The 25,680-nt window shown below is 38.0% G+C and overlaps 1 protein-coding gene across 1 annotated transcript in view; it reads left to right on the forward strand.

The window, feature by feature from the left end:
• LOC126763159 (F-box/LRR-repeat protein 16) overlaps positions 1-25,680 on the forward strand; it is a 198,259-nt gene that overhangs the window by 19,984 nt on the left and 152,595 nt on the right. The window contains exon 2 of the mRNA XM_050480416.1: positions 8,632-10,588. Coding sequence (XP_050336373.1) covers positions 9,266-10,588 — 1,323 coding nt within the window. The 5' untranslated portion in view covers positions 8,632-9,265. The remainder of the gene's footprint in view (positions 1-8,631; positions 10,589-25,680) is intronic.

Genomic DNA, 25,680 nt, shown 5'->3' on the forward strand with positions numbered 1-25,680 from the left:
TGAGTGTGAAAAGTGTGACAATTATGGAAACTCTTAACACGCCGATGAAAAGTATTCTTTAAAAACTCCGTCAAAAAGCGGTTACATTACAGAATTTGAGTTCAGAAAATAACCTCATGTTTGATTGAAAGCGCAATGGACCAAGTCGGTTGGGTTCTTAGTCATAACTGCATAATTATATCTGATTCAACCAAGAGACTCATGTGACTATGCTAGCTGAAGGTCTTTACTGTAGTCTTTCACAGACTTACAAGTTTATCTCATGATACAATAGTTAGGGTGAGAAGGAGAAACTCTAAGCGCGTCCAACTGAGAACCAAGAGTTTTGGATAAGATGCTCAAGAAAACACTGTGTATATGTTCATCTTTGATATAAGGTTTCGTTAACGGCAGGAGCACTTACCCAGCGAGAGCATGAAAGTTCACCACCGCTTTAAGAGTGAGTTAACGAGCCGAGTTGAAAATATTTCAAAGCTTACTTTTATTTCGCCCGAACCTAGCATTCCCTTACCCATTTTCTTCCTTTCGGTATTTCTGGGAATTCAGCTTAACACAATCGATGGACTCACCTGGACAATAGAGTTTAACTATGTGGGCACTAAAGCGCACCATTCTGATAATAAAATTGTTACATCTGTGTGTATAGGCGTGTGTAAGTATGTAAGTCTGCGCTTTGGATATTGCCGTAAGGCAGCGCTTACCTGCACAAGAATTATTATTAGTTATTATCTCTTAGCATTTCCTCAAACTTTTGTCAATTTATTTCGGTTTTTTATCTTTTATCTGCTTTATCACACATTTCCTCTTACATCGCTTCATAAAAGACTTAATAACTCAACGCTTATGCTGTCGCATACCTTTGCAGCCACCTCTGCCCCTTTCCATTTCCCTTTACAACGCAGCAAACGCGCTCGCTCACGAGTATTTGCTACAGTTATCTTCCGTGCTTTCTTCGTCTGTCATTTCGTATTTACTTGAGATTGTCGACTGATGATAATATACCAATTTGGTTAAGTGGCCCTATGCAGCATACTCGCAAACACCACAGTTTTGCGTTCGCCCAGCGCTTTTGCTTTTGAGGTTGCTCATACCACACGTTGTACATTCGGCATCGGGCAACGAACTTTATGAAACACTACTATTTATTTAGTTTTCCGCACTTGGTTGTTTATTTGCGTTTGCGAATAGTAATGTATATGTAACTTTCAGCTTTTAACTTGGCGTCGATGAAAAGCAGTCAAAAGGAAACGCCGCATTTATATGTATGGCAATTTATATGTACATATGTATGTAGTGGTAAATATCGTAGAGTGCAAAGGCTATTCAGCGCCGTCGTTGGTTTTTATAAGTACGTCTGCAGTTGTTTTTGTTGCTTTTAGTAGTTTGTAGCTCTTAAAATTTCACTGCTATGCGTCAGCCAATATTGCGGCTGGTCAGTGGAGAGGATATGGCGTTTGTGCTTTGCCCGGGCAATTAAAATGATGAATGTCTGTTATTTGCGTTGAAGCCTAAATGAAGTGGTTTCGTCATGCACTCGAGACGTTTTTTCTTTGTTTTTGGCAAATACGCGTTCCGCTATGTTCAGCGAATAGGGCTGTGGAGCATGCTTTGACGCCAAAAACTGGAATATTCGGAAATTTTACTAGAATGACGCATGTTTTTTTATTTGGAGAATAAAGTATTTTTATTGAAGACAAATTTATTTTTTATTATTTATTTGATAGTCTCAGCTACAAAAGGAAACTTATACAAAGCGTGTCAATCTTAGTTATATAGAACTTGTATATAAAATAAAACATAGAAAAATTCATCAAAATCTCCAATAGTTTGGCTTTATTAAATAAAAAATGTCGGCGATTAGGACAACATTTCGAGCATAAACGTCTTTTGAAGCACCGCGATCGTATTTTTTCAGCATTTCTTTACACCAATCCACACGAGCCTTTTTTTGAGCGATTGTCAAATTGTGCGGGACCCAACGAGAACAAACCTTTTTTACGGCCAGGTGTTCATGCAATATCGAATGTATGCTGGTGGGAGAAATGCATAGGCATGCCTCTATCTGAAGGTATGTTACATGAGGGTCTTGCATTATCAGTTCACGTACGGCATCGATGTTTTCTGGCACAACGGCTGTTTTTGGACGATCTTCACGGAATTCGTCTTTGAGCGAGCGTCGACCACGATTGAATTCGTTGTACCAGTTTTTCACAGTGCTATAGGATGGTGCTTCATAGCCATACAAAGATTTTAGTTCATCGATGCACTCTTGTCGTGATAATCCACGTCGAAAGTTGTGAAAAATGATCGCACGAAAATGTTCATGAGTTAATTCCATTTTTTGGCCGAGATGAATTTTTTAATTCCCTGTAAATAAAACAATTCACGATTAAATGACAAAACGTTCTGAGTGATGTTATGCTAAAAAATGTCAAACTTTCCAATGGAAATGTCAGATTGCACCTGGCAACACTTAGTGTTGCCCTAGGTCAGAATATATATGCAGCCCTCGTAACGGGTTTTTCAATAGAAATGCTACAAAAGTAGATCAATGGGAACAGCAAAAGACGCCATAGTTTTTCCCGCCCTTTTAACATTTCACTTCAGTAAGAATTGCCAATTCGTCATGGAAAGATATACGATCCAACATCGAGTCGAAATTATTAAAATTTACTAGCGAAACTCGGAGTTAGTGGCCTCAACTTTAAGAGCGAATTTTTCAAAAAGAGCCGTACAAAAGTTGTTTAAACAAAACTAAAGCGGCTTGGGATATCAATGAAATTATCTATTCCTGTGAAACTACAATCATACGTACTCCATGAGTCACAATTGCCTCCCGAAAAAATTACGGTTTGGTGCGGTTTATGGGCCGGCGTCGGCATTGGGCGCGCTTCTTCCGTGATGATCAAGACCGGCACGTTGCTGTGAATGGGAATCGTTACCGCTTCAATGATAACCGAATATTTTTGGCCCAAATTGGATGATATGGACTTGGACAATATATGGTTCCAACAGGACGGTGGCACAAGCCACACAGCGAATGGCACAATCGATTTATTGCAAAACCAAGTTTGGTGAACGTGTTATCTCGCGAAATGGCCCGCCTGGGTCGTGCGATTTGACGCCTTTAGGTATTTCCTGTGGGGCTATGTCAACTCTATGGTCTATGCCAACAAGCGTGCGACGATTGATGAACTTCGTACGAATATCTAACGTGAAATTGCAGCAGTATCCGCCGATTTATGCTTTAAAACCGCCGAAAATTGCGTTCTGAAAGCGTATCCATGGTGGCCATACAAAAGAAATCAAGTTCCATACATAATGGCATCAAATATGCCTTCACAGGAGTTAAGAATTTCGTTGATATCCCAAACTGTTTTTGCTTTAAAAAAAAAAACTTTTATGGCATTCAAACTAAGCGCTAAAAATCAAGTTTTTGAATGGAAAACTTTTTTTTATTTGAGATATGATCTCTACGAAATTTAGCATAGGCTAAGATCCGAGGCAACGCTACAATCTTTGCACATATTGGTTGGATCGCTACAGCAGTAGCTGTCATTCAAAACAGACATTTGTATACCCTTTTATACCATTATGGCAATAAGAAATGTGAAGAGTTCGGTTCAGCCAACGTTATTATTTTTTTCTTGTCCAAAGTAATATTCAAAAATGTTCTTCTATTTTGGTTATTCATTGTTATCCTCAAACATACTCCGGTGAAGAGAACTTCTGAAGGACTTGTCGAATGTAACTTTTTTAGTCAATAATTGGCTTTTCTCTCTTACTTTCTTAATTCCACCAACAAATAGTTTTTGCTAAAAATAATAAATTCTCGCCAATTCACTCGGTTGCACAATTAATGAAATTGTCCACCTCAAGCCAGGTATAGCAGAAGTTTGCTTTTCAACTATTCGCATAATTCACTCTCTCATTTAACTTCTTTTGCCCAACAAACTTGATCACGCGGTCAAAAACTTCGCAATCCTACTAAATAATTACAACAAATATGCATGCTTTGGCACTTACTGACACTAATTGCTGTCACAATCAGTTATTCACCAAAATCCTGCAGAATGTGTGCATTTTTTCTCTTTTGTGAGAAAAGGAGATTTTTCTGCCTTATGCTTACGACTTAGGCAACAAATAGCCAGGGCACAGTCAGTAATAGCCACTTTCTGTAATTTCCGTTAAAGTTTATTACTTTCATTCCTTAGTTGCAGCAGGGATTGCCAACGCGTCGCGCTAATTAACAGTCATAAGCGCAGCAATGTGAGGCATAATTAAGAAAGAAGTGGGCCTATGCAGTGCGGCTGCTCTGTGCGTAGAGGAAAGAAAAATAATAATACAAAAAATGAAAGGAAAGAAAAGAATAGAAAAGCCGCGGAAAGTAAAATAAAAAATAAATGGAACGGCAGCACTAACCAACTGCCCTAGGAGTGTGGCAGCGCCTTGGACGGTAGCCTCGCACGCTTTATTAATGACTGGCGACTTTAACGCCCTAGCCTTGCCATGTTATGGTGCATAAATGTTGGCGTAATGAGATTTGCTTGGAAAAAATATGAAACAATTCAAATCATTTTATACGTATATTATTTGCTCGTACTGTAAGCATTTTTAATATGTCAGGCAGTCGGAAATTTTCTACAATATCGCTGCCTCAATAAAGGTTGTGCTATAAACATAATTTTTCGCTCATCTCTCACCTCTCTCCTATGTAGCCAAACGCTCACCTCTCACGACTTGCCGTTCACCCCTCTCCCCTCTCTCCTCTCTCCTCTCTCCTTTCTCTTTACTTTTCCTATTTCTTTGTGTCGCATTTTTTTATAACTCGCAATCACTTTTTGCAGCTGTTACTTTTATTTTCCGAGCAGCACAATAAAATTGCTTGCCTTCCCCGCAAAGTTCCTTCATTACTCATATTTATTAATATTAATTTGTCCTTGCGTTGGTCCAAGGTTTTCCACTCCTCAAATAATCTGGCTTCACTGTTAGGAAGCTTATTTTGTGTTGTTGTGTTTCTAATTTTCAACTCATAATTATTTGTAAGACGCCTGTATGTCGTGGATGACTGGCAAGTTTAGGTTCATATACATTTAGCTACACGTTGAGATTTCATTTTGTTAATATAATAAAAAATCTGCAAAGACAACGTGACTTGAAATACAGTTATTTAAGTGTTACTTTGTACATTTCGAGCAGCTCATAAACACAAACAAACCAACTCCCTTATTTTCGTATTATAATGTAAGTATTTGGATCTGGAATATATTCCACGAACGGAGAGTGGAATTTGACTGTATCTCACAAAAGTTTCCCTTCTACTTTTGTGCGTTTTTACCTACCATTTGAATCATGCCAGGTCTCGGGAAATACTTCCACATCCCTTTCTTAGACCGACATCTTAAGTTTAATTCTGTAGTTATATTGTATTAGGTTGTCAAAAAAGTCTTGCGGTATTTTTGCTAGTTGGCGCTGAAAGCGCGTAGTTCTAGTTTTATTCGTCGCATCGGGTCATGCTATACCTTTTTGGAAAGCTCATTTCACGCGCTAACACGTGTTTGATTGATTGTCGTTTCTTTTAAGTCGTTCGTGAGTTATAGCGTCGCAAACATGGAGCAAAATAAAGAGAAATACGGCATATTTTACAGTACTACTACGATAAAGGCAAAAATGCATCTCAAGCCGCCAATAAAATTTGTGTAGTTTATGGACCCGATACAGTTTTCATTTCCACCGCACAACGATGGTTTCAACGTTTTCGTTCTGGTGTAGAGGTGGTCGAAGATGCGCCACGCTCCGGAAGGCCTGTCGTCGAAAATTGCGATAAAATCGCTGAATTGGTCGAAAGAGACCGGCATAGTAGCAGCCGTAGCATTGGCCAAGAGCTGGGCATGAGTCACCAAAAATTCATTTCAATTTCAATAAAAAAAAAAAAAAAAAAATTCAATAAAAATACCGCAACCCATTATATGTTAATGTCAGTAGTCTTACTATTTATGGGAACACACACATAGGAATATACGTATAACTTCCGTCCAATTCTAAAAATCATTAGCTTCAATCTTAGAGCAAGATTAGAAGCATTTTGAACGTGCCCTAAAATTGTCGTTCGAATTCAAAGCCTTGTGTTTGAGACATCGTTCCAAGCGCTACCAATTGGTCGACAACTGACTAGAATATGTGTGTTAAATATTTGAAAACAAAATGGTTTAATTTACCTTCGTTGTAGGAAAGATCTAGACATAACAGATTATAGACATACATTCGAATCGGGAGAATAAGCCCAACAACGCTTTTAGCAGAGAATTAGATTTCAACTACGTATGTTGTCTTTTATATTTCGAGGTGTTAGAAAAAACAATGAATGTTAATCATCGAAAATCGCTTTATTGTTTTTCAAAATATTCTCCATCAAGATCTATATATTTTTGCATGCATTTGAACCAATTTCCAAAGCACATTTACCACTCTGTTAGAGATATCTCCAAAACATGCGTTCAATTGTCCTAGTGAAGCGTGTTGGTTTTCTCGATTTCTTGAAAGAAAAATGAGAAACAAATGGTTATATATCACCAAGAATATACAGTTCTGCGTTTTCTAGTGATATGGTTGCGACATGTCCAGTTTTTCCAAAAAACAGGCACACATTAGCTTGAAAGTGCTTCGTACTTGAACAGCGTTTGTTGGATTCGGCTCATTTTGAAATACCCATACAGTCAACTGCTGCTTACTTTCGGGCTTATACATAAATCCACGATTCAGCACTTGTTACATTGTCATAGACCAAATGTGCTTCTAAGTTTTAGTATCGTATAATTTTAACATTTCTCTCGACTAATCTACACGAGCCTCTTTTTGAGCGATTGATCATTTGTGTAAGATCTAATGAGAAAAAAATGTTTCTACAATTATATATTCATGCAATATCGAATGTATGCTAGTCCCACTAATGCCGATAGTTGTCTAAATTTCACAATGCGTCACATGTTGATCTTGTAATATGACTTTGTGCACAGCATCAATAGTTTCCGGAACAGCAACTGATTTTGAACGACCTTCAAAAAATTAGTTTGAAGTAATTTACGACCTAGATCGAACTCATCATACCATCGATAAAAGGTGTTCCTTGATGGAGCTCCACCGTCTAAAATTTAATTAAGCTCTTCGATGCACTGTTGCTGAGATAATCCAAGTTGTGAAAAGTAATCTCGCGAAAATGTTCGCGATTTAAATACATTTTTTTGCCGAGATGAATATTTTAAGTTCCTATAAAAAACACAAATAGCGCTCGTATGTCAAAACATTCTGTGTAATGTAAAAAGCAACCTAAGTAGGTATACATAAACATACATAATCCACTCTGAACTAATTTTGTCTTCTTTTCGTTTTACTACATTTTATAAGGGCTAATGCGTTAGATATTACAATCCATCGACTCCAGTCACAATTATCTTTTAATCAGCTAAGAGAAAGTAAATACCATCCTCAAAGCTTCATAAAGACGCTTAGTCTGCTTCAAATTTTGAAGATTGTTGGTTCGAAATTAAAGCCGGCATAAGACGTGTTTTGCATTGTCTTGTAAATTCGCTTATAATGCTTTTTCTCCTATTTACCGCAAACTTATTCATTTTACTCAAATAACCGGAATCGGAATAATCGGCTATATAAAAGGTTTGAAACAGTCTGGTGTTATCAGAATTTTTAAAATTAACCTGGAGGTTTGGCGATAATAGTGGTTTAACTTCAGTTTAGACAAAATAGCACAGACAAGTAGCAAGCGGTGATAGAATTTCATCTCACCAGTCTTTCTGTTCAGTAATAAGAAGGATCTACAATTTTTAGACTTACAAGTCTGGCTACCTAGAGTTCTTACGTTTCATCTCTAGTTAGAGAGAGCTCTTCAAGTTGAGATATGCAATTACTGACTTAAGTCAGTCAATACTAAGGTTCCGAAGAGAAATTAACTAATTTAGTCTTTAATGTCCTAGTAAGGGTTCTGTCTTACGGAGTGCAGGAGAGAAAGAGTTGGACAGGGGTACCTTGCTTCAGATCTGAATATTTGGCAACTTACATTGAGTTTATGTGTGACCCCTCTATAAAAAAAAAGAAGGCTGCATAGAAACCAGAGACATCCCTATTATTGTAAGTTCATTAGCCTTTCGAATTCTCAGCGATTACACTATGACCGGGCAAACAAAATGTCTGATCGATAAATATCTTTGAGCATTGGAAAGTGAGGTTAAGCACTCTCAAATTAGTTGTGAGAGCATAGTTAGTGGGCAACGAGGCCATATCGTTTCTCCGCTTGGTTGGTATTTAATCCTTCAATATATATTGATATAAATATACTTATTGCTGACCATTCCTAAATTAAATTTCCTCTATAGTTTTATCCTTACTAAAAATAGTTTTTCTCTCCAGTTTGCTTTTTCCACTTAAATGACGTTTGAACTACAATATTACTGAAGCAGTTTCTTGCCGTAACTGTACTTTTTATTTCGAAACAAACTAAAGTAACTTTCTCTAACTTTATATAATACTAACACACTTATGCCCAACTTATGTGCTTCTATAGAGTTTGCAAGAAAATTTCATGAACTCTTTTGTTCTTTTTTTTTTTTGTATTTCAAGGACACTTAAACAAATTGGATACGAAAACGCTACACGTGGAAGCACAATAGAAGCGACATCCTGCTGCTTGTAAAACGGATTTTACGAATTCGGAAAAAGGTTACGGTAATCAACGAACAAGAGTGGAGCGAAACTTTCGCAAATTGCTAGAGAAATGCAGTGAACGTGTATAATATGAAAAGAACACAGTAAGTGTGTGGCAAAAGAGAGTTCCAAAAAGGAGCGTTGCATGCAATTTGTTGAGATTACAGCGACAACAATGAGCACACATGCGATGCGTTAGAATATGAATTTGGATTACGGTTGCGCATTTAGAAGCTATTAAAACTATTGTACATATACACTAACGGCTAAGCGGAAGCGCTGTGCTACACAAAGAGACTCGAAAATAAATATTAGTAGTGGACCAAGTGGATACCAAAGCTTAAAGTATAAGAGGGTTCTTTTCTGTTGAGGTGAATGAGTGCGCATTTCGCCACCGAAAACTTCGCGCTTTAGCTGACTCATTTTAGTTGGATCCAGACACATTCCCCCAGAGAGAAAGTATACAAACGAAGCTTGCTATTCAATTGTAGTCTTCTCCCCCCGTGGTTGGTGAAACGCGCGCCTCAAAGTGCATTTATTCCAGCATACCATGTCCTCGATATCGGCGCAGGGCGTGGTCGAACGTGCGTCCGCTGAACTCTCGAAACGCATTAACGGCCTCGGGCTGCGTTCGAAGCATCATCATGGCAGCGGCTCCAATTCGTCCTCGTCCTCCTCAACACAATCCGCTACTTCGTCGGGTGGCAGTAGCGGCAAGACCTCAGTAATGGAACGCGTCACAAATGCACTTTGTGGCGGTGGCAATAGCAATAACAATAGTAACAATAGCAACAACAGCAGTGCGAATAACAGTGTAAACAACAGCAATCCAGCTGTCACACCCGAAAAACCAACACGCGGTGGCAGCGGCACTAATAGCGGTACACATACACCCACAGGCGGTTTGTCGACACCCGCTAGTCCCACGCTACCACATAGCGTGCTTATCGGTGCTGGTAATAATATGCAGTTATTGCAACAACAACAAACAGCACCACAAGCACAACAACAGCCGTCACATCCGCATCAACATTCGCAGCCGCCAGCGCCAACACCGCCAACACCGTCGCAACATCCATTACAGTCACAGATTGCCAGTTCGACGCTGGTGAATTCCAATTCCAACATGTTGGGCGGCACACCGCCGGTACTTGGTCATCCTCTGGGTGCACCGCCAGCGCCCACAGTCAACTCGATTGCCAAGCAAATGAATATCACCATACCCGGTCAGCCGCAATTCAATACCATGGGTTTGGTGGCAGCACAAAAATCGGTTGCCAATCAATCGGTGAGCGGCGGTACACCGTTACAGTTGCGCAAGCAACTACCTATTCCGCATCTACATCATCCGTACGCGAGTGGGGGTGTGGGCGGCGGTGTTGCGGGCGTCTTGCCGTCGGCTACGGCGGGCGGCGCTTCAAACGTTTCACAACTGGCTGCTGCCGTTACACAGTCTGCGCTGATATTACACAAATACCCGCCTCCGATTACCAGCATTGAGGCGTTGTTGCTTGACGATCGTTTTTTGAATCGTTTTTTACTTTACTTTTCCTCGTACGAACGTCGCACGTTAGCGCAGGTGTGCATGAAATGGCGCGACATACTTTACCGCAGCCCGCGTTATTGGTCGGGTCTCTTGCCGACCTTACAGTGTCGCGAGTTACGTCAAATACCAAGCTGTGATCGTGTAAAGCTGTATAATTCGTTGATACGTCGTGGTTTTCATGCGCTCGCGTTGGTCGGCGCCTCGGATGAAGATGCACTCGATGTAGTACACTCATTCCCGTTGGCATCCAAACATATACATTCGTTGAGTTTACGCTGTTCATCGATCAGCGATCGTGGACTGGAGGCGCTGTTGGATCACCTACAGGTGAGTGTTAGAAAAGAGTTTTAAAAAATCTCCAGTTTGATATACTGAGTATATCATATTGACATTTCTCTCCAGGCCGATATCGCTAGAAAGTGTTTGTTGGCAAAACTCATATTATTAGTTTTATTAAAAGGAAGATGGAGTCTAAAAATATTATGGAATTTTTACTGCCAATTAATCTGGTACAAGCTGCATTTAGTATTAGATCGCAAGAGGACAATGCATCTCCTATCCGTTCCCAGACTGTTGATATCGGGGGTACCCCACCTTGCATGCACATCGTCTTTTTAGGTTCTTCTTCTTCTTTATTGACGTAAACACCGCCAATGCGGTTATAGTCGAGTTTCCAATAGCGCGCCAGTCGTTCTTCCTTTGCCGCCAATTAGAGATTCCGAATGTAGCCAGGACCTTCTCCTCACTCTTCTCAACGGGGTAGAGGTCTTTCTCTTCCTCTATTTGCCCAGGCGGGTACTGCGTCGAATACTCTCAGTGCTGGGAGTAGCCAGCGTATCCACTGTCTTTTAATTCGCTGAACTATGCCAATGTCGTCGCAAATTTTATACAGCTCATTGTTCCATCGACTGTGGTATTCGCCGTTGCCAATGCGCAAAGGGCCATAAATCTCACGACTCATCAGACGTTATCATCGTCCATATGTACATAGAGACTTGTAGAATTTGGTCTTTGTTCGTCGATAGAAGACTTTATTTCTCAATTGTTTACTCAGTCCGAAGTAGCACCTCTTGGCAAGAGTTTTTGGTGTTAATGCTGGTTCCAAAATAGACGAAAATGTCTACAACTTCGAAGTTATAACTGTCAAGAGTGACGTGGGAGCCAAGTTGTGAGTGCGACGACTGTTTGTTTGATGACAGGAGATGTTTGTCTTTCGCTCGTTCACTACCAGATCCATTCGCTTCTTTGTCCAACCTAGTGAAAGCAGAACTAACACCGTTGTTGAGACAAATGGTATCAATATTATCGGCGTACGCCAGCAGTTGTACATTCTTGTAGAACATTGTACCTCCTCTATTTAGCTCTGGAGCTCTCTTCTCCGGCAGTAGATTGAAAAAGTCGCACTAAAGGGTGTCACCCTGTCTGAAACCTCGTTTTGTATCGAACGGCTCACTGCCGGACTTTAAGGTGGATGCATAAGAACTTCTCAACCAAGCTCTTGAGCTTCTGGTCATTTCATCTTCTATAAGAAAATGATAACCGCTTCTAACGTACAGGCCTATATTAACAGATTGACTTTACGGAGGCACCTCAAACAGCAAAGCTTTCCTGGTCTTTAATTTTGGATTGGCCACTGTTGCCAGGGCTCACTTCGATTCCACCACGAGCGTTTTCGCTTGACATTATCGTGACTCACTTTACATCAACATTAACCATTAGCTTCAGAAATGGTTCGTTTTTTTTGGAATTTTGTTGAAGATTATGTAATTACAGGGTCCGGTACTCGAAGTGTAACCAACTTCAGACCGTTCGTACAGCTGTCGCACTGAAATCAGCTGTTTATAAATTTGCTGAATGACAGTTCGGGGTATTGTTCACAAGTGTGCAAAAGCGTTTTGCCAAAAGTGAACGCAAAAAAAGTGATCAGCGATGGTATTCAAACGTAATAGTGTTATTGCTTTATATTCAGTTGGAAAATCACAGCCAGAAATTTTTCGGGATCTCAAACACCTTAATGTGAATAAAGTTTTTGTTTATCGCATCATCACTCTTTACAATGATAATGGTAGCAACGCAAAACGCCATGGAGGTGGTCATCAAAAGACTGCAACGTCACGTGAGATGGTTCGGAAAGTGAAAAAGCGACTTGAGCGAAATCCACGACGAAGTGCCAATCAAATGGCTAAAGAACTGAAAATATCCGACCGCAGCATCCGACGCATATTGAAAAATGAGCTCAAGGTCAAGCCTTACGAGTTCCAAAAGGCCCATGATCTCACACCGAAGCAGCAACAAGTAAGACTTGAGAGAGCGAAGCAGTTGCTTCGCTTGGCCGAAAGCGGTCAAATTCCGAACATTGTGTTTTCTGACGAAAAAATTGTTCCAATTGAGCAATTCGTAAACTCTCAAAACGATAGGGTTTACTTGACCGACCGTTCATACGAGAATCTAAGTCATCGGTTGGCCACCAGGAGGCAGCACCCGGCACAAACAATTGTTTTCATCGAGCCTGGCGTCAAAGTAAATGCGACATATTATCGGGAAAGTGTTCTGGAAGCTGCTTTGAAGCTGTGGGCAAACAAACATTTCGGTCGCAAACCATGCACGTTTCAACAAGACTCAGTACCGTCTCACAAAGCGCGAGTGAACCAAGAATGGCTGAAAAACAACGTTCCGAACTTCATTCCGACCACACAATGGCTCTGGAATTCACCAGATGCGAATCCAGTGGATTATTCTCTCTGGGCCATTTTGGAGAGCAAGTTCCGAAGTAAAAAATACACCAGTCTAGAGATGCTGAAGAAAGCCATTGTCCGTGGGTGGGGCAAAATACCGGCAAGTCACATTCGGGCAGCTTGTGATTTATTTTTTGATCGTCTCAAGGCCATTGTTAAGGCAAAAGATGGTCATATCGAGCAAAAGTGAATTGGTCCTGAATGTATGATTATTTTCACACATTTTGTACTTTAAAATAAATAAAAATAAGTTTCCAAACCGAATTTATGGTTACACTTCGAGTGCCGGACCCTGTAGAATTATTAAGAAAAAAATTGGACCACCAGCATTATTAAGATCGGTGGAATATAAAATAAAGCTTTCACCTATCTGATTTTATGTTTGGAATATTTTTTGTGCTTGACTTCAAATCTTTAAAAAAAAATAATGTAAAGTTGGTGGCAATGCCGAACATTTCGTTTGTTTTACAGTTTTTTTTGTTAACAAGCATATCCTTGAGTGCTTTGAAAATTAAACTGAGTTCGCCAGAATATCGGATAATATCGCGAAATTCCGTGAGTTTTCACCTCAACGCCGCTGCTTTCGCAGTGCTATGACCTTTTAAGCGCACAAACGCGAAGCTATGTTACATAAACACATACAAATATCCTTATAAGCGCTCATTTGCCTATATACACACATACATAAGTACAGTTAAGTACATAATTACTCACTTATTGTTTGCCTGCATGGCCACAGCCGTCTGTTCAAGTATATGGCATCAACTTGAAATATTTCGCTAAAGGCGAACAAGCACACACATACATACGCGCGATAATGAGTGCTTGTGTACCAATAAGTGCGGATACAGGCTATGCATATACTATACATATGTATATATCTACATAGTAAATACTTCCCAATTACACGATTGGCTATGTGTTTTATAGCCTGTTGGTGCATAATTTAATGGGTCAACATGCTTGGCGGCTTGTCATGCGCTGCTTTGGCCGCGAGGTCCTGCGGTCGACCAACACATCATTAACAAAAACTGTGTATGTATGTACGTATTTATAGATGTATGTATATGTACATATATGTAAGTGTGTCAGCCAACAAGAACGAACGTCCGAAACAAGCCAGTTTGTAAATAGTTGAGTATTTAGCACTGTGTCTTTACGAGGGTTGTCTTTTATATTTCGCGATTAGCGAACAAAAACAAATATTAATAATTCAAAATCGATTTTTTGTTTTTCAAAATATGCTAAAAATGCAGTTGTTTCAGTTGATGTTTGTAAGCTCGATTTGTCGTGGTAATGAGTGTTGGTTTAGCTGATTTCCTGAAAGATAGTTAGTATAATAAATAAATGAGATTTGCAACGCAACCTAAGGACTATTGTGCCCTCTCCTAAGTCACAACGATTCACTTAGCCCCAGCATGTTAATAAATTCCAATATACTGCTATGTGCTATTGAGGCAATGTGATCCCTATTTGGAAACATGGTTCCAAGGACCTTTATACTGGATCCGTCACACCTGCTGACAAACACATTGTTACGTAGCACTCAGCACTCATTGTTCTGCGTTTTTCTAGTGGTATAGTTGCGACCTGTGCATTTTTTCCATAAGCTTGGAAGTGTAGTGTGGGATCTAATGTGAACACATTTTTTTAAAGTCAACATAAGTTCGTTTTAACCCATAAATTCGATATAATTTTTATTTTGGCTCACCCTTGCATACAATTATATATTTGTCCTTACACGCACATAGTTACTGGCGCATTTTACAACAATAAGCATTAAAATTTCAAACAAAACAACAACAAAAATATGAAACTTGAACAGACCGGAAACCAGCATTGGCTGTTACCCACAATCACTGCAATAATAATAACAGTAACCAAGAAGCCTAGAAAAAATGTTGCTGTGTAGCCACAAAAGCACCGGAAACCCTTTAGAAAAAAGGGCAGCGGCACAGCAGAGTTCAGCAGCAATAATCGTGTATACACGTTTTTGTACATGCGAAGGCCAGCATTTCCGGTCGCCATCAAAAGTTGTACTGCAAAAGTTGTTTAGTAGTTCGATGGCATAATTTTGTTGTTGCCATTATGTGCTTTCAAGGAGCGTGTACTATAAACGTACATAACTAATATATACTTGTAGTGTGTATTTTTTTTTTGTTTATGCGCATTTGTGCTGTGCTGTATGGGTTTATATATTGCATTGCTTTAGCGGTATTTTTCCACCAATGGTTAATTGTGCGGTTTTAGTCATGAACCTTGCTTAAGCATGGTCTTCAAAGTTCTTTAATTGAAAATATTTGATGGTGTTGTGATGATGGAGTTGTGGCAAAAAGTTATTAATATCAAATGCCAATTCCATTTTCTTTTAATTTTTGGTCACACCAGAAGATTCGCACGAAGTTCGGATGCTAAATTTGTTTAGACTTTATGTATAGGAAGCAGCTTTCTATGAGAACATATTTATTATTTGTGTTTTCTTTTCCAATCTTCACATTATTCTTTACCATATTTCAATCCTTGAGTCTGCTCAAAAATATTTTCCAAATACCAGAAGATATTCTCGAATTCTTCCTTCTTTTCAATGAAGAAACCATAACTATTTATGCATCCAGAAAATATTTTCCTGTATCACATTTGGCATTGGCTTTATCCTTTATTATTTTTAAATATGATTTGAAACAATCGTGGTCGGTAATCTGCATTCGATTATGTGAAAATAATATATTTATTGTAACTTCTGTTCAAATTTAACCAGAAAATCTGGAAGTTCACGTATTTTAATGCAAATGTTATAGTATTTCCGAAGTAAACTTCTAAGTCAGTAGTGCCATTGAAAGAATCTTTCATATATTTGTTGTAAAACTCAGGTGGTATGGCCTTCAGTGTCTTCTGTGAATTTTGGTTTTTTCGGTTCCGGCTTATTTTTGAAACAGCAGCTATCTTCCACAAAAGTGCCAAAATTTGACTTGAGTATACAGTGAGGGTAGTTCTAATTCAAAGTCCAGACATTTTTTATCATAATATGTAGGTTGCTATATATATTTCTGGCCTAATAATGTAAATAGGCATATTTATCAACGAAAATGTTTTTTTTTTTTTTTGTCAATTGCTGTTTTGTTTCGGGCTCATACGCATTGATCGATGATTCGTCGCCTGTGACGATCTTATAAACGTCTTTTGAAGCACCGCGATCGTATTTTTTCAGCATTTCTTTACACCACTTCACACGAGCCTCTTTTTGAGCGATTGTCGAATTGTGCGGGATCCAACGAGAACAAACCTTTTTTACGGCCAGCTGTTCATGCAATATCGAATGTATGCTGGTGGGAGAAATACATAGGCATGCCTCTATCTGAAAGTACATATGTTACATGAGGGTCTTGCATTATCAGTTCACGTACGGCATCGATGTTTTCTGGCACAACGGCTGTTTTTGGACGAACTTCATGGAATCCGTCTTTGAGCGAGCGTCGGCCACGATTGAATTCGTTGTACCAGTTTTTCACAGTGCTATAGGTTGGTGCTTCATAGCCATATAAAGATTTTAGTTCATCGATGCACTCTTGTCATGATAATCCACGTCGAAAGCTGTGAAAAATGATCGCACGAAAATATTCACGAGTTAATTCCATTTTTTGGCCGAGATGAATTTTTTAATTCCCTGTAAATAAAACAATTCACGATTAAATGACAAAACGTTCTGAGTGATGTTATGCTAAAAAATGTCAAACTTTCCAATGGAAATGTCAGATTGCACCTGGCAATACTTAGTGTTGCCTAGGCCAGAAATATATATAGCAGCCCTCGTATTATTATTTTTTTCCGGTCGAAATAGAACGCTTTGGTAAATCTCATTTGAAGATTGGTATTCAAATTATTATAAAGTCCAGTCATTGGATAACTGAACCGCCTAGTTCAATTTGACATCATGTACTAAACCTCAGTGATTTTCGTTCTTAAATTTCAGAAGGCTAAGAATCTTGACTAGGTGAAAAAAGTGTGATGAAAAAATTTAGAATTGATCTTGTAGTTTTTGGGACCATACAAGTTCGAACATTTAAATTTTTCTTATGTAATAATGACGGTGTCTTTATATGCAAAGACATAAGTCATATCGGACGTAAAAGAAAAATCGAAAAGAGAATACTTTAGCTTATTTGTTGTCCTAGAAGGAGTGCAAACAGATCACTGTCTAATTGGCTGCAATGCCAGCAGAAGAGATTATAGAACATCATGCAAATGCAAGGCTTGTATAGGTGAAAATCGCAACTATTGACTGAGGGCTTCTTTAAGATCTCTCTCAGGCTTCCACAATTAAGTTTTAATCAACTTCATCAGCAGCACAGAGTAGTTCACAGAGAACATACAAGTAATAGAGTGAGGGTAATTTTGGTGCCGGTGGTTTCACAATGGGCCTCCTAGGTGCGTCGTCAGACATTCACTCTACCTCCCTACCCATTTGTTCGGTCGGAATACCTTTTCTCAGCTATAACTATACTTTCTGTTTGGCAGGGTGTATAGACATAAGCGTGTTCTCTAATTAAAATTATAATTTCTTCTTCATTATCTATATGATTTGCGGATCATTAATGAATTGTTTTTACTCGCTTCAAATCGCGGGAAGATTAAAGATATGGGATGGAGTAAACAAGATAATTTGAAACGTGAGCGCATTTCGTTCAATGGAAATTAGAATGCGATCTTTTACTTCTCCGATCAAATTTTAAATATTTGTGTGTAACAGCAGTATCAAAAGCTTCCAAAATCTGTGAATTTCATCCCGTTATGAGTATTTACGCACGCGGAAATCTGGAATTATAAATTCATTGCTCTTCATTCCGCTTGTCGTTACATCGTCAACCTTCCGACGGCAACAAACAATAGAATTGCCAACTAACTGCGTGAATAATGATCTAAGTGACGGGATATTTGACAGGCAGCTCCAACACATACACTAGTATGTGTAATATATGTGAGTATGCGTGCATTTGACATTTGAGTCACTGTAAACAAATGCGCGAATAGCGGTTGTTTTTGTATGCTTTTCAAGCACAAAAGCAATAGTGCACATGTGTACAGATAGATGGCCTTCATTTAAGCGCATATCTGTCAATGTGTTAGCGCATTCGTGTACACAATCGTACATGTGTGACTTAGTGTAATTTAGCACGCCGACTAGTTGTTTGACAAATTGCTTGATTGCGCGCTTTGCCTGCAGCATAAATATGACAGCGCGCTATGACAAAAGCTCTAACATCGACTCATGCACATAAGTACACGTATGTACATACATATATCAGTTAACATGTGTATGTTTACATCACAAGTAAATGCGTTCCATTTATTGCTCTTTGAACCGAGGCGCCGACAAGGGCAACTAGCCACACCTACATATACTATATGACAATTTACTATATATACATACATACTTGCATGCATATTTGTATACCTATACGTATACATATGTACATATATTTGTGCGACCTGTTAGTTTGTCACGGAAGCATGTCTACGCCTCTCTGAGGCCAATGTCAGCGCTTCACATCTGTTTGTTAAATACTTATTTATGCAGTAGATAAGAGTGATTAAGTCGAAATGTGTGCGAAACTTTGCTAAGTCTATTTAAGTCGATAATTTGAGCTGCTTGTGTGTGACGAACTGAGCTTAGATTATTATACCCTGAACAGTGTATATTAAGTTTGCCACGAATTTTGTAACACCCAGAAGGAAGCGTCGGAGACCCTATAAAGTATATACATAAATGACCAGTATATTGAGCTGAGTCGATTTAGCCATGTCCGTCTGTCTGTATATATACGAACTAGTCCCTCGGTTTTTAAGATATCGTTTTGAAATTTTGCAAACGTCATTTTCTGTTTAAGAAGCTGCTCATGTGTCGGAAGTGCTGATATCGGAGCACTATAACATATAGCTGACATACAAACTGAACGATCGGAATCAAGTTCTTGTATGAAAAACTTTCACATTTGACAAGATATATTCACAAAATTTGGTATAGATTATTTTCTAAGGTAACAATGTAAACTGAATGATCGGAGTCAAAGTGGGAAACCTCATTTGACGATATACATACATATCTTCACGAAATTTGGTATGAGTTATTGTTCGTAGAAATAATGTAATAGCTGAAGAAATTGCTCAGATCGAATTACTATAGCATATAACTCCCATACAAACTGAAAACATAGTTACTAAGGAAATGCACCTGTGAAGGTTATATTAGCTTCGGTGCAGCCGAATTTAACGTTTTTTCTTGTTATACTCTCGCACAAAGTTGCTAAGGAGAGTATTATAGTTTTGTTCATATAACGGTTGTTTGTAAGTCCTAAAACTAAAAGAGTCAGATATAGGGTCCGGATGTCTGTCTGACCGTCCGTCTGTCCGTCCGTGCAAGCTGTAACTTGAGTAAAAATCGAGATATCATGATGAAACTTGGTACACGTATTTCTTGGCTTCATAAGAAGGTTAAGTTCCGAAGATGGGCCAAATTGGCCCACTGCCACGCCCACAAAATGGCGGAAACCGAAAACCTATAAAGTGTCATAACTAAGCCATAAATAAAGATATTAAAGTGAAATTTGGCACAAAGGAGGAGGGGCATATTTGGACGTAATTTTTTTGGAAAAGTGGGCGTGGCCCCGCCCCCTACTAAGTTTTTTGTGCATATCTCGGAAACTACTATAGCTATGTCAACCAAACTCTACAGAGTCGTTTCCTTCAGGCATTTCCATATACAGTTTAAAAATGGAAGAAATCGGATAATAACCACGCCCACCTCCCATACAAAGGTTATGTTGAAAATCACTAAAAGTGCGTCAACCGACTAACAAAAAACGTCAGAAACACTAAATTTTACCGAAGAAATTGCAGAAGGAAGGTGCATCCAAACTTTTTTTAAAAATTGAAAATGGGCGTGGCGTCGCCCACTTATGGACCAAAAACCATATCTCAGGAACTACTAGACCAATTTCAATGAAATTCGGTATATAACATTTTCTTAACACCCTGATGACATGTACGAAATATGCGTGAAATCGGTTCACAACAACGCCTTCTTCCAATATAACGCTATTTTGAATTCCATCTGATGCCTTCTCTGTATAATATATACATTATGTACAATTCAATACTCAAAGTACACAAATTGATCTAATCTAATTAATTTTACAGCAAAATAAAAAAATATGTAAATGACGAATAATGAAATCTCGATTATTACTTTATCATGCGAGAGTATAAAATGTTCGGTGACACCCGAACTTAGCCCTTCCTTACTTGTTTTTAAAGTATATTTGATAGCATTAACGCTTTTTAAAACGTTCCTCTAATTAAAACGAGACAGTTAAAGTTAATGAATTTTCCTGTGTTCTCCTGAGTGTGTAAAATATACTCTAAGTTATTCCTCGCATTCAATTTTTAAAGAAAGCTTTAAGGAGTTTATAATTTTCTGAATTTTGTTAATATTTCAATCAAGCTCGCATAGGTTGACATCTTTCGCAGAACCTTTCTCTCGAAAACTCGCAATGTCGACGTCAGTTGTTGACATCGTCCAAGTCTCTGCATCATATAGCAGGACGGGAATAATGAGTAACTTATAGAATTTGGTTTTTGGTTGTCGAGAGAGGAATTTAGTTCTCAATTGCTTACTCAGTCCGAAGTAGCACCTGTTGACAAGAGTTATTCTGCAAGGATCAACACTAGCAAAGAGAAAATGCGCTACATTTTATCGTTCATATTCGAGAAAAGCGAAAACGCAAGACATGCGGTTAGTAGTGTATTAGTGTTTATGGTCCTGATACTCTAATAAAAAATTAGGCGTCGTTTTTTGTTATAACGGGATTTTCAATAGGAACGTTTCAAAAGTAGACCGATAGGGACAGCATATATTTATTTCCGCCATTTAATCATGAAAAGATATACGATCCAACAACGAGTCAAAATTACTAAAATTTACTACTCAAATTCGGAGCCAGTGGACAGAACCACATTTCTTTTACATAGCCACCACGGGCACGTTTGCAGAAGTCCAGACGCTGGACCCAATTTTCGGCGGTTTTCAATCATAAATTTGCCGATACTAGATACTAGAATAATGGAGGGTCGTGTGTCAGTACAACGCCGCGCCGCATACATCGCTAATGACTCGACAGATACTCGCGGAGTTTGATTAGGACGTTATTATAGCACATACTTCTCATTGTCCGGATCTGGCATCAAGTGATTATTAACTATTTGTGTCTATGACGAATGATTTTGCCAGCGGTCAATTAAACTCAAAAGAAGTTTGTGAAAATGGCTGTCATAGTTTATTTGCCAAACTGAACTTTTTATGAGAATGACATTACGAAATTATCTTCCAAATGGTAAGAAGTTATCGAATAAAATGCTGCATATTTGCCATATATTCGTATAATTCTAACTATGAATAAAATGATAAATTTAATGCAAGAATAATGGATTCCTTCTCTCTATACCTTATATGTAAATACCTATAAATGTGCAGGACATTCGTAAAATCTCTCAAAATAATGCCGAACAGTTTCCGATGACTAACCATTATAAGTACGTAAAAAAATTACTAGTCTCTGACAATTGAAAACAAGAAACATTAATTTTTATGGACATATGGAACTTAGCTCACTCAAGTCAAGTGAAGTTCCTCTGCTTATAATTGTTCCTTTCACTTTTTTTAAATTTATTTGAAAACTGTTTACATATGTAGTTCCTCACCTGAGTTTACTTCAAACTTTCAGGTCATTATGGGTATGGTATGGCATTTATTATTCCAAGAACCCTTTCTGGGTATGTATTGTATACATTTCTCACAGATTTAGTGACAATTTTTGTATCGGTGTAATCTTTCAATACATCAATTCTTAACATAACCATCCCTCCAGCAGCGGCTTCGTCTCTATTTCTAGTGGTTAGAAAGAACTAGCTAAACGTTTTCAGTTGGGTGTAAAGCGTTGGCCGCTTAAGTTTGCATAACTATATCGCATATGCATAGTTTCTATAAGAAGGGTTTTATAGCTTTGGTACTAACAAAGTTCACGTTTTTTCTTGTTTTTACTCAAATTTATATTGAATTTTGTATTCCACTTGTTTACAACTCGTGCGAAAAAGTTCAATTATACGCGCAACTTATCAACGTTATAATCATTTCTTCGATTTTGAAAATGTAAATCTAATTTCGGTAATAAAATAAAACCTCAACTTTTCACAATTTCATTAGAAACACGCATTTGTACCATTTTCTTTAAGCTAGGAAAATGTAATTTATGCAAATAGCGTGAAATCATTTACTCACCGCCATAAAACAAGGTTAAAGACGAGAATAACAATTTAAACGAAAAACAAAAACAAAAGAAAATTGACAGCAGTCAGAATGTAAAATCGATTTTCCATTTAAAGTATGAGCGGAATAGCAAATGAGCAAAACATTTTCGGTTAAATCTCTTCTGCGTTGCTACGGAGAAAGAGACGAAGCAAGGCTTGTCATGCTTCTTCTAACACCTTTAAAACATAAAAACTAAAAAAAAAAGAAGTAAGTAAGGCTAAGTTCGGGTGCAACCGAATATTTTATACTCTTGCAACTAGCAGTGATCAAAACCAGGGAAATACCTTAAGGTGTATATCTAAGCAATTTTATATATTAGGTTGTCAAAAAGTCTTGCGGTATTTTCGCTAGTTGGCGCTGAAAGCGCGTAGTTCAAGTTTTATTCGTCGCGCTAACACGTGTTTGATTGATTGTCGTTTCTTTTAAGTCGTTCGTGAGTTATAGCGTCGCAAACATGGAGCAAATTAAAGAGAAAATACGGCATATTTTACAGTACTACTACGATAAAGGCAAAAATGCATCTCAAATGCCAATTTTTGCAGTTTATGGACCCGATACAGTTTTCATTTCCACCGCACAACGATGGTTTCAATGTTTTCGTTCTGGTGTAGAGGTGGTCGAAGATGCGCCACGCTCCGGAGGCCTGTCGTCGAAAATTGCGATAAAATCGCTGAATTGTTCGAAAGAGACTGGCATAGTAGCAGCCGTAGCATCGGTCAAGAGCTGGGCATGAGTCATCAAAAATTTATTTCAATTTCAATAAAAAAAAATTCAATAAAAATACCGCAAGACTTTTTTGACAAGCCATTACATATGTATACTATATTATACATAACTCGTACCCTGCCCGACATATTCGACAAAAGATTTGTGAGAAAAACCATTACACGTAGTATATGGGAGTTGGGGTAGTAGCGATTCGATTTTATCTGATTATTAATTATTATCATCACTTACCAAAAAAATGTTCCCTGGGTTTCATTAAGGTACCTCACATACATTCTCCAATCATTAGGAGTAAAGTCAGCTAGATTTTCGAAAATCCTGATATTAACTATATGTGGGCTTGGTTAAACCCCATTTTTATCTACTTTAGGCACAAAGATACACTGTTACGAGTAAAACACGCTCAGTCATTTTCTTTGATTTGGCAAATAGCGGCCGGTACAAAGTCACCCGGAAGTTCAAAAATCTTTTTATCTATACCTTAAATACAGGGGTCCTCATATCCGGTAGCTTGGGTCTTTAATATTTTTGCTTGGATTTGGGCAAGTGACGTCGGAATATAAAGAAGAGTGCCACATATTTAATTTCGTCGAAATCGGTTAGACGAGTCCTGAGATATGACGTTTCTAAGAAAAGTTGGCGGTGCCACCTCCATCGTCTAATTTTCACACCGGCTCACTTAGAGTCCTCTCAAAACATTTTGATTGTAAAATTTAAGATATCTGGCTTAATTAGTTATTGATTTATTGCGCTTTTAGTAGTTCTTAATAATACGGTTATATGGGGAGTGAGCAAGGTCATCTTCCGATTTTAACCATTTTCACCCTATAGGTAGGTAGGTATTCTTATAATATTCGCACTAGGCAAATTTAGTTGTTGTAGCTTCAGTTTTTTAGGGTTTATACACATTAAACTTATTAGAGGCTTTTTCAAAATTTTTTGCCCACAGGTGCCCCCTTTTTGCACAAGTTTTATCAAAATATCTGAATTTTTACTCAAGTTACAGCTTGCAAGGACGGACGAACCGACATACAGACAGTCAGCCAGATTTCAACCCGTCCCGTTATCATTATCATTTATATATATTATACGTATATATATATAACACTATATCTATCTCGCTTAGGTTTAGACGACATGTACAACCGTTAGGTGAACAAAACTATTATACTCTGTAGTAACATGTTGCAAGAGTATAAAAAGCGTGTGGGGAAAGTACTCCACGTTGTAGTTAAAAAAAATAACTGTTAAAATTTAACAAAGAATTTGTTATAAAATATAAATGAGCTCAAAAATCCATTGCTTCGGGATGCCAAGTCGCAAAACAATAGCAAGCTCAGACAATACTAAAAAATTATGAACGTAAAAATGCCGAAAAGACTTTGCCAAAACACTAGTCAGCAAAATTCAAATTCAAAGTGAAATTGCGAAACGTCAGGCGAGCTGATGCAGTCATTTTGTTTTCTAATGGCATGTGTGCCGTTACTCACATGCATTGTGGCATGCTTTTTATTTTACAACCCTGCATGCCTCGTTTTTTCACTTTTTCTCACTCACTTTTGTGCTAGCCCGGTTTCGCATATCGTGCTGTGTTTATGAATTTGCTATGGCTCCATGATGGCATCAAAGATTCCGAACATACGATTGTAACTTTTACTCTGATATTTCAATATTTTTGCGCGCTTCGGGAAAAAGCAATTGTTTTATTGGTTTTTTGCTCGTGCTTTTAAATTCAGCGAGAATATTTTAGCAGTTTGGCTTTAGGGCGTTGTATCCACATGAAAGTTAGAAAAGGCGCATTTTTTAGTGAATTTAGTTTTAAAACGGTACTTAATTTAATAAATAGATAAAAATAATGTGCATGTTGAAAACTTAATGTACTTTAATAAACGGCGATTGATTTTTAAAAATTTGAACCTCTTTTATTCCGTAGCCGAACTTCAGTAAGACCTCGGAAAAGGGTGTCTGGCGATTATGAAGAATTTTCTTTTTAAAATTATCTTTGTTCCAGAAACCAAAAAAATAGTAATAAAATAGTTACATGAGCACACAGGTAATGATCGAAGGACTAATCCAAATTTCGATTTGGACGAATGACGGATTCTCAAAGAAACAAGTAATTTTTAGTGCACAAATTTACACTTCAGAATGGCTTAAAAGATGAAATTATTATCAAAACTCTTATTCCTTCTATCATTACCCGACATTTACTCTATTGAAGAAAGTCGTGTGAAAATATTCAGTAGATCGGCCCAGCTGTTTGGAACAAACCAATTTCTCACCGACTCTGAAAACAGCGTTTCAAGAAAAATAGGTTTAAAGTTTCGGAGTCGAGTATACTAAGTTAGACAATTCTTAAAAATACGTTAGCATTTCCTAAACTTTTTGCCGGACCAACTTCAAATACAAAAAAAGGCAATTCGAATTTTTGAAATTCATATTAAACGATTTTCGTATTTAGCCCTTTAGAAAAAGATTCCATAACTGAACGAAAGTTATAATGGCCATTATTCACAACTTGTACCACGATTAAAATTCGTGAAATATATTTAATTTTCTAATAATCTTAAATTAATTAATTAGAAGTTTTATGTTTT

Source organism: Bactrocera neohumeralis, chromosome 6, assembly GCF_024586455.1.
Source record: "Bactrocera neohumeralis isolate Rockhampton chromosome 6, APGP_CSIRO_Bneo_wtdbg2-racon-allhic-juicebox.fasta_v2, whole genome shotgun sequence".
Classification (NCBI taxonomy): Eukaryota; Metazoa; Arthropoda; class Insecta; order Diptera; family Tephritidae; genus Bactrocera; species Bactrocera neohumeralis.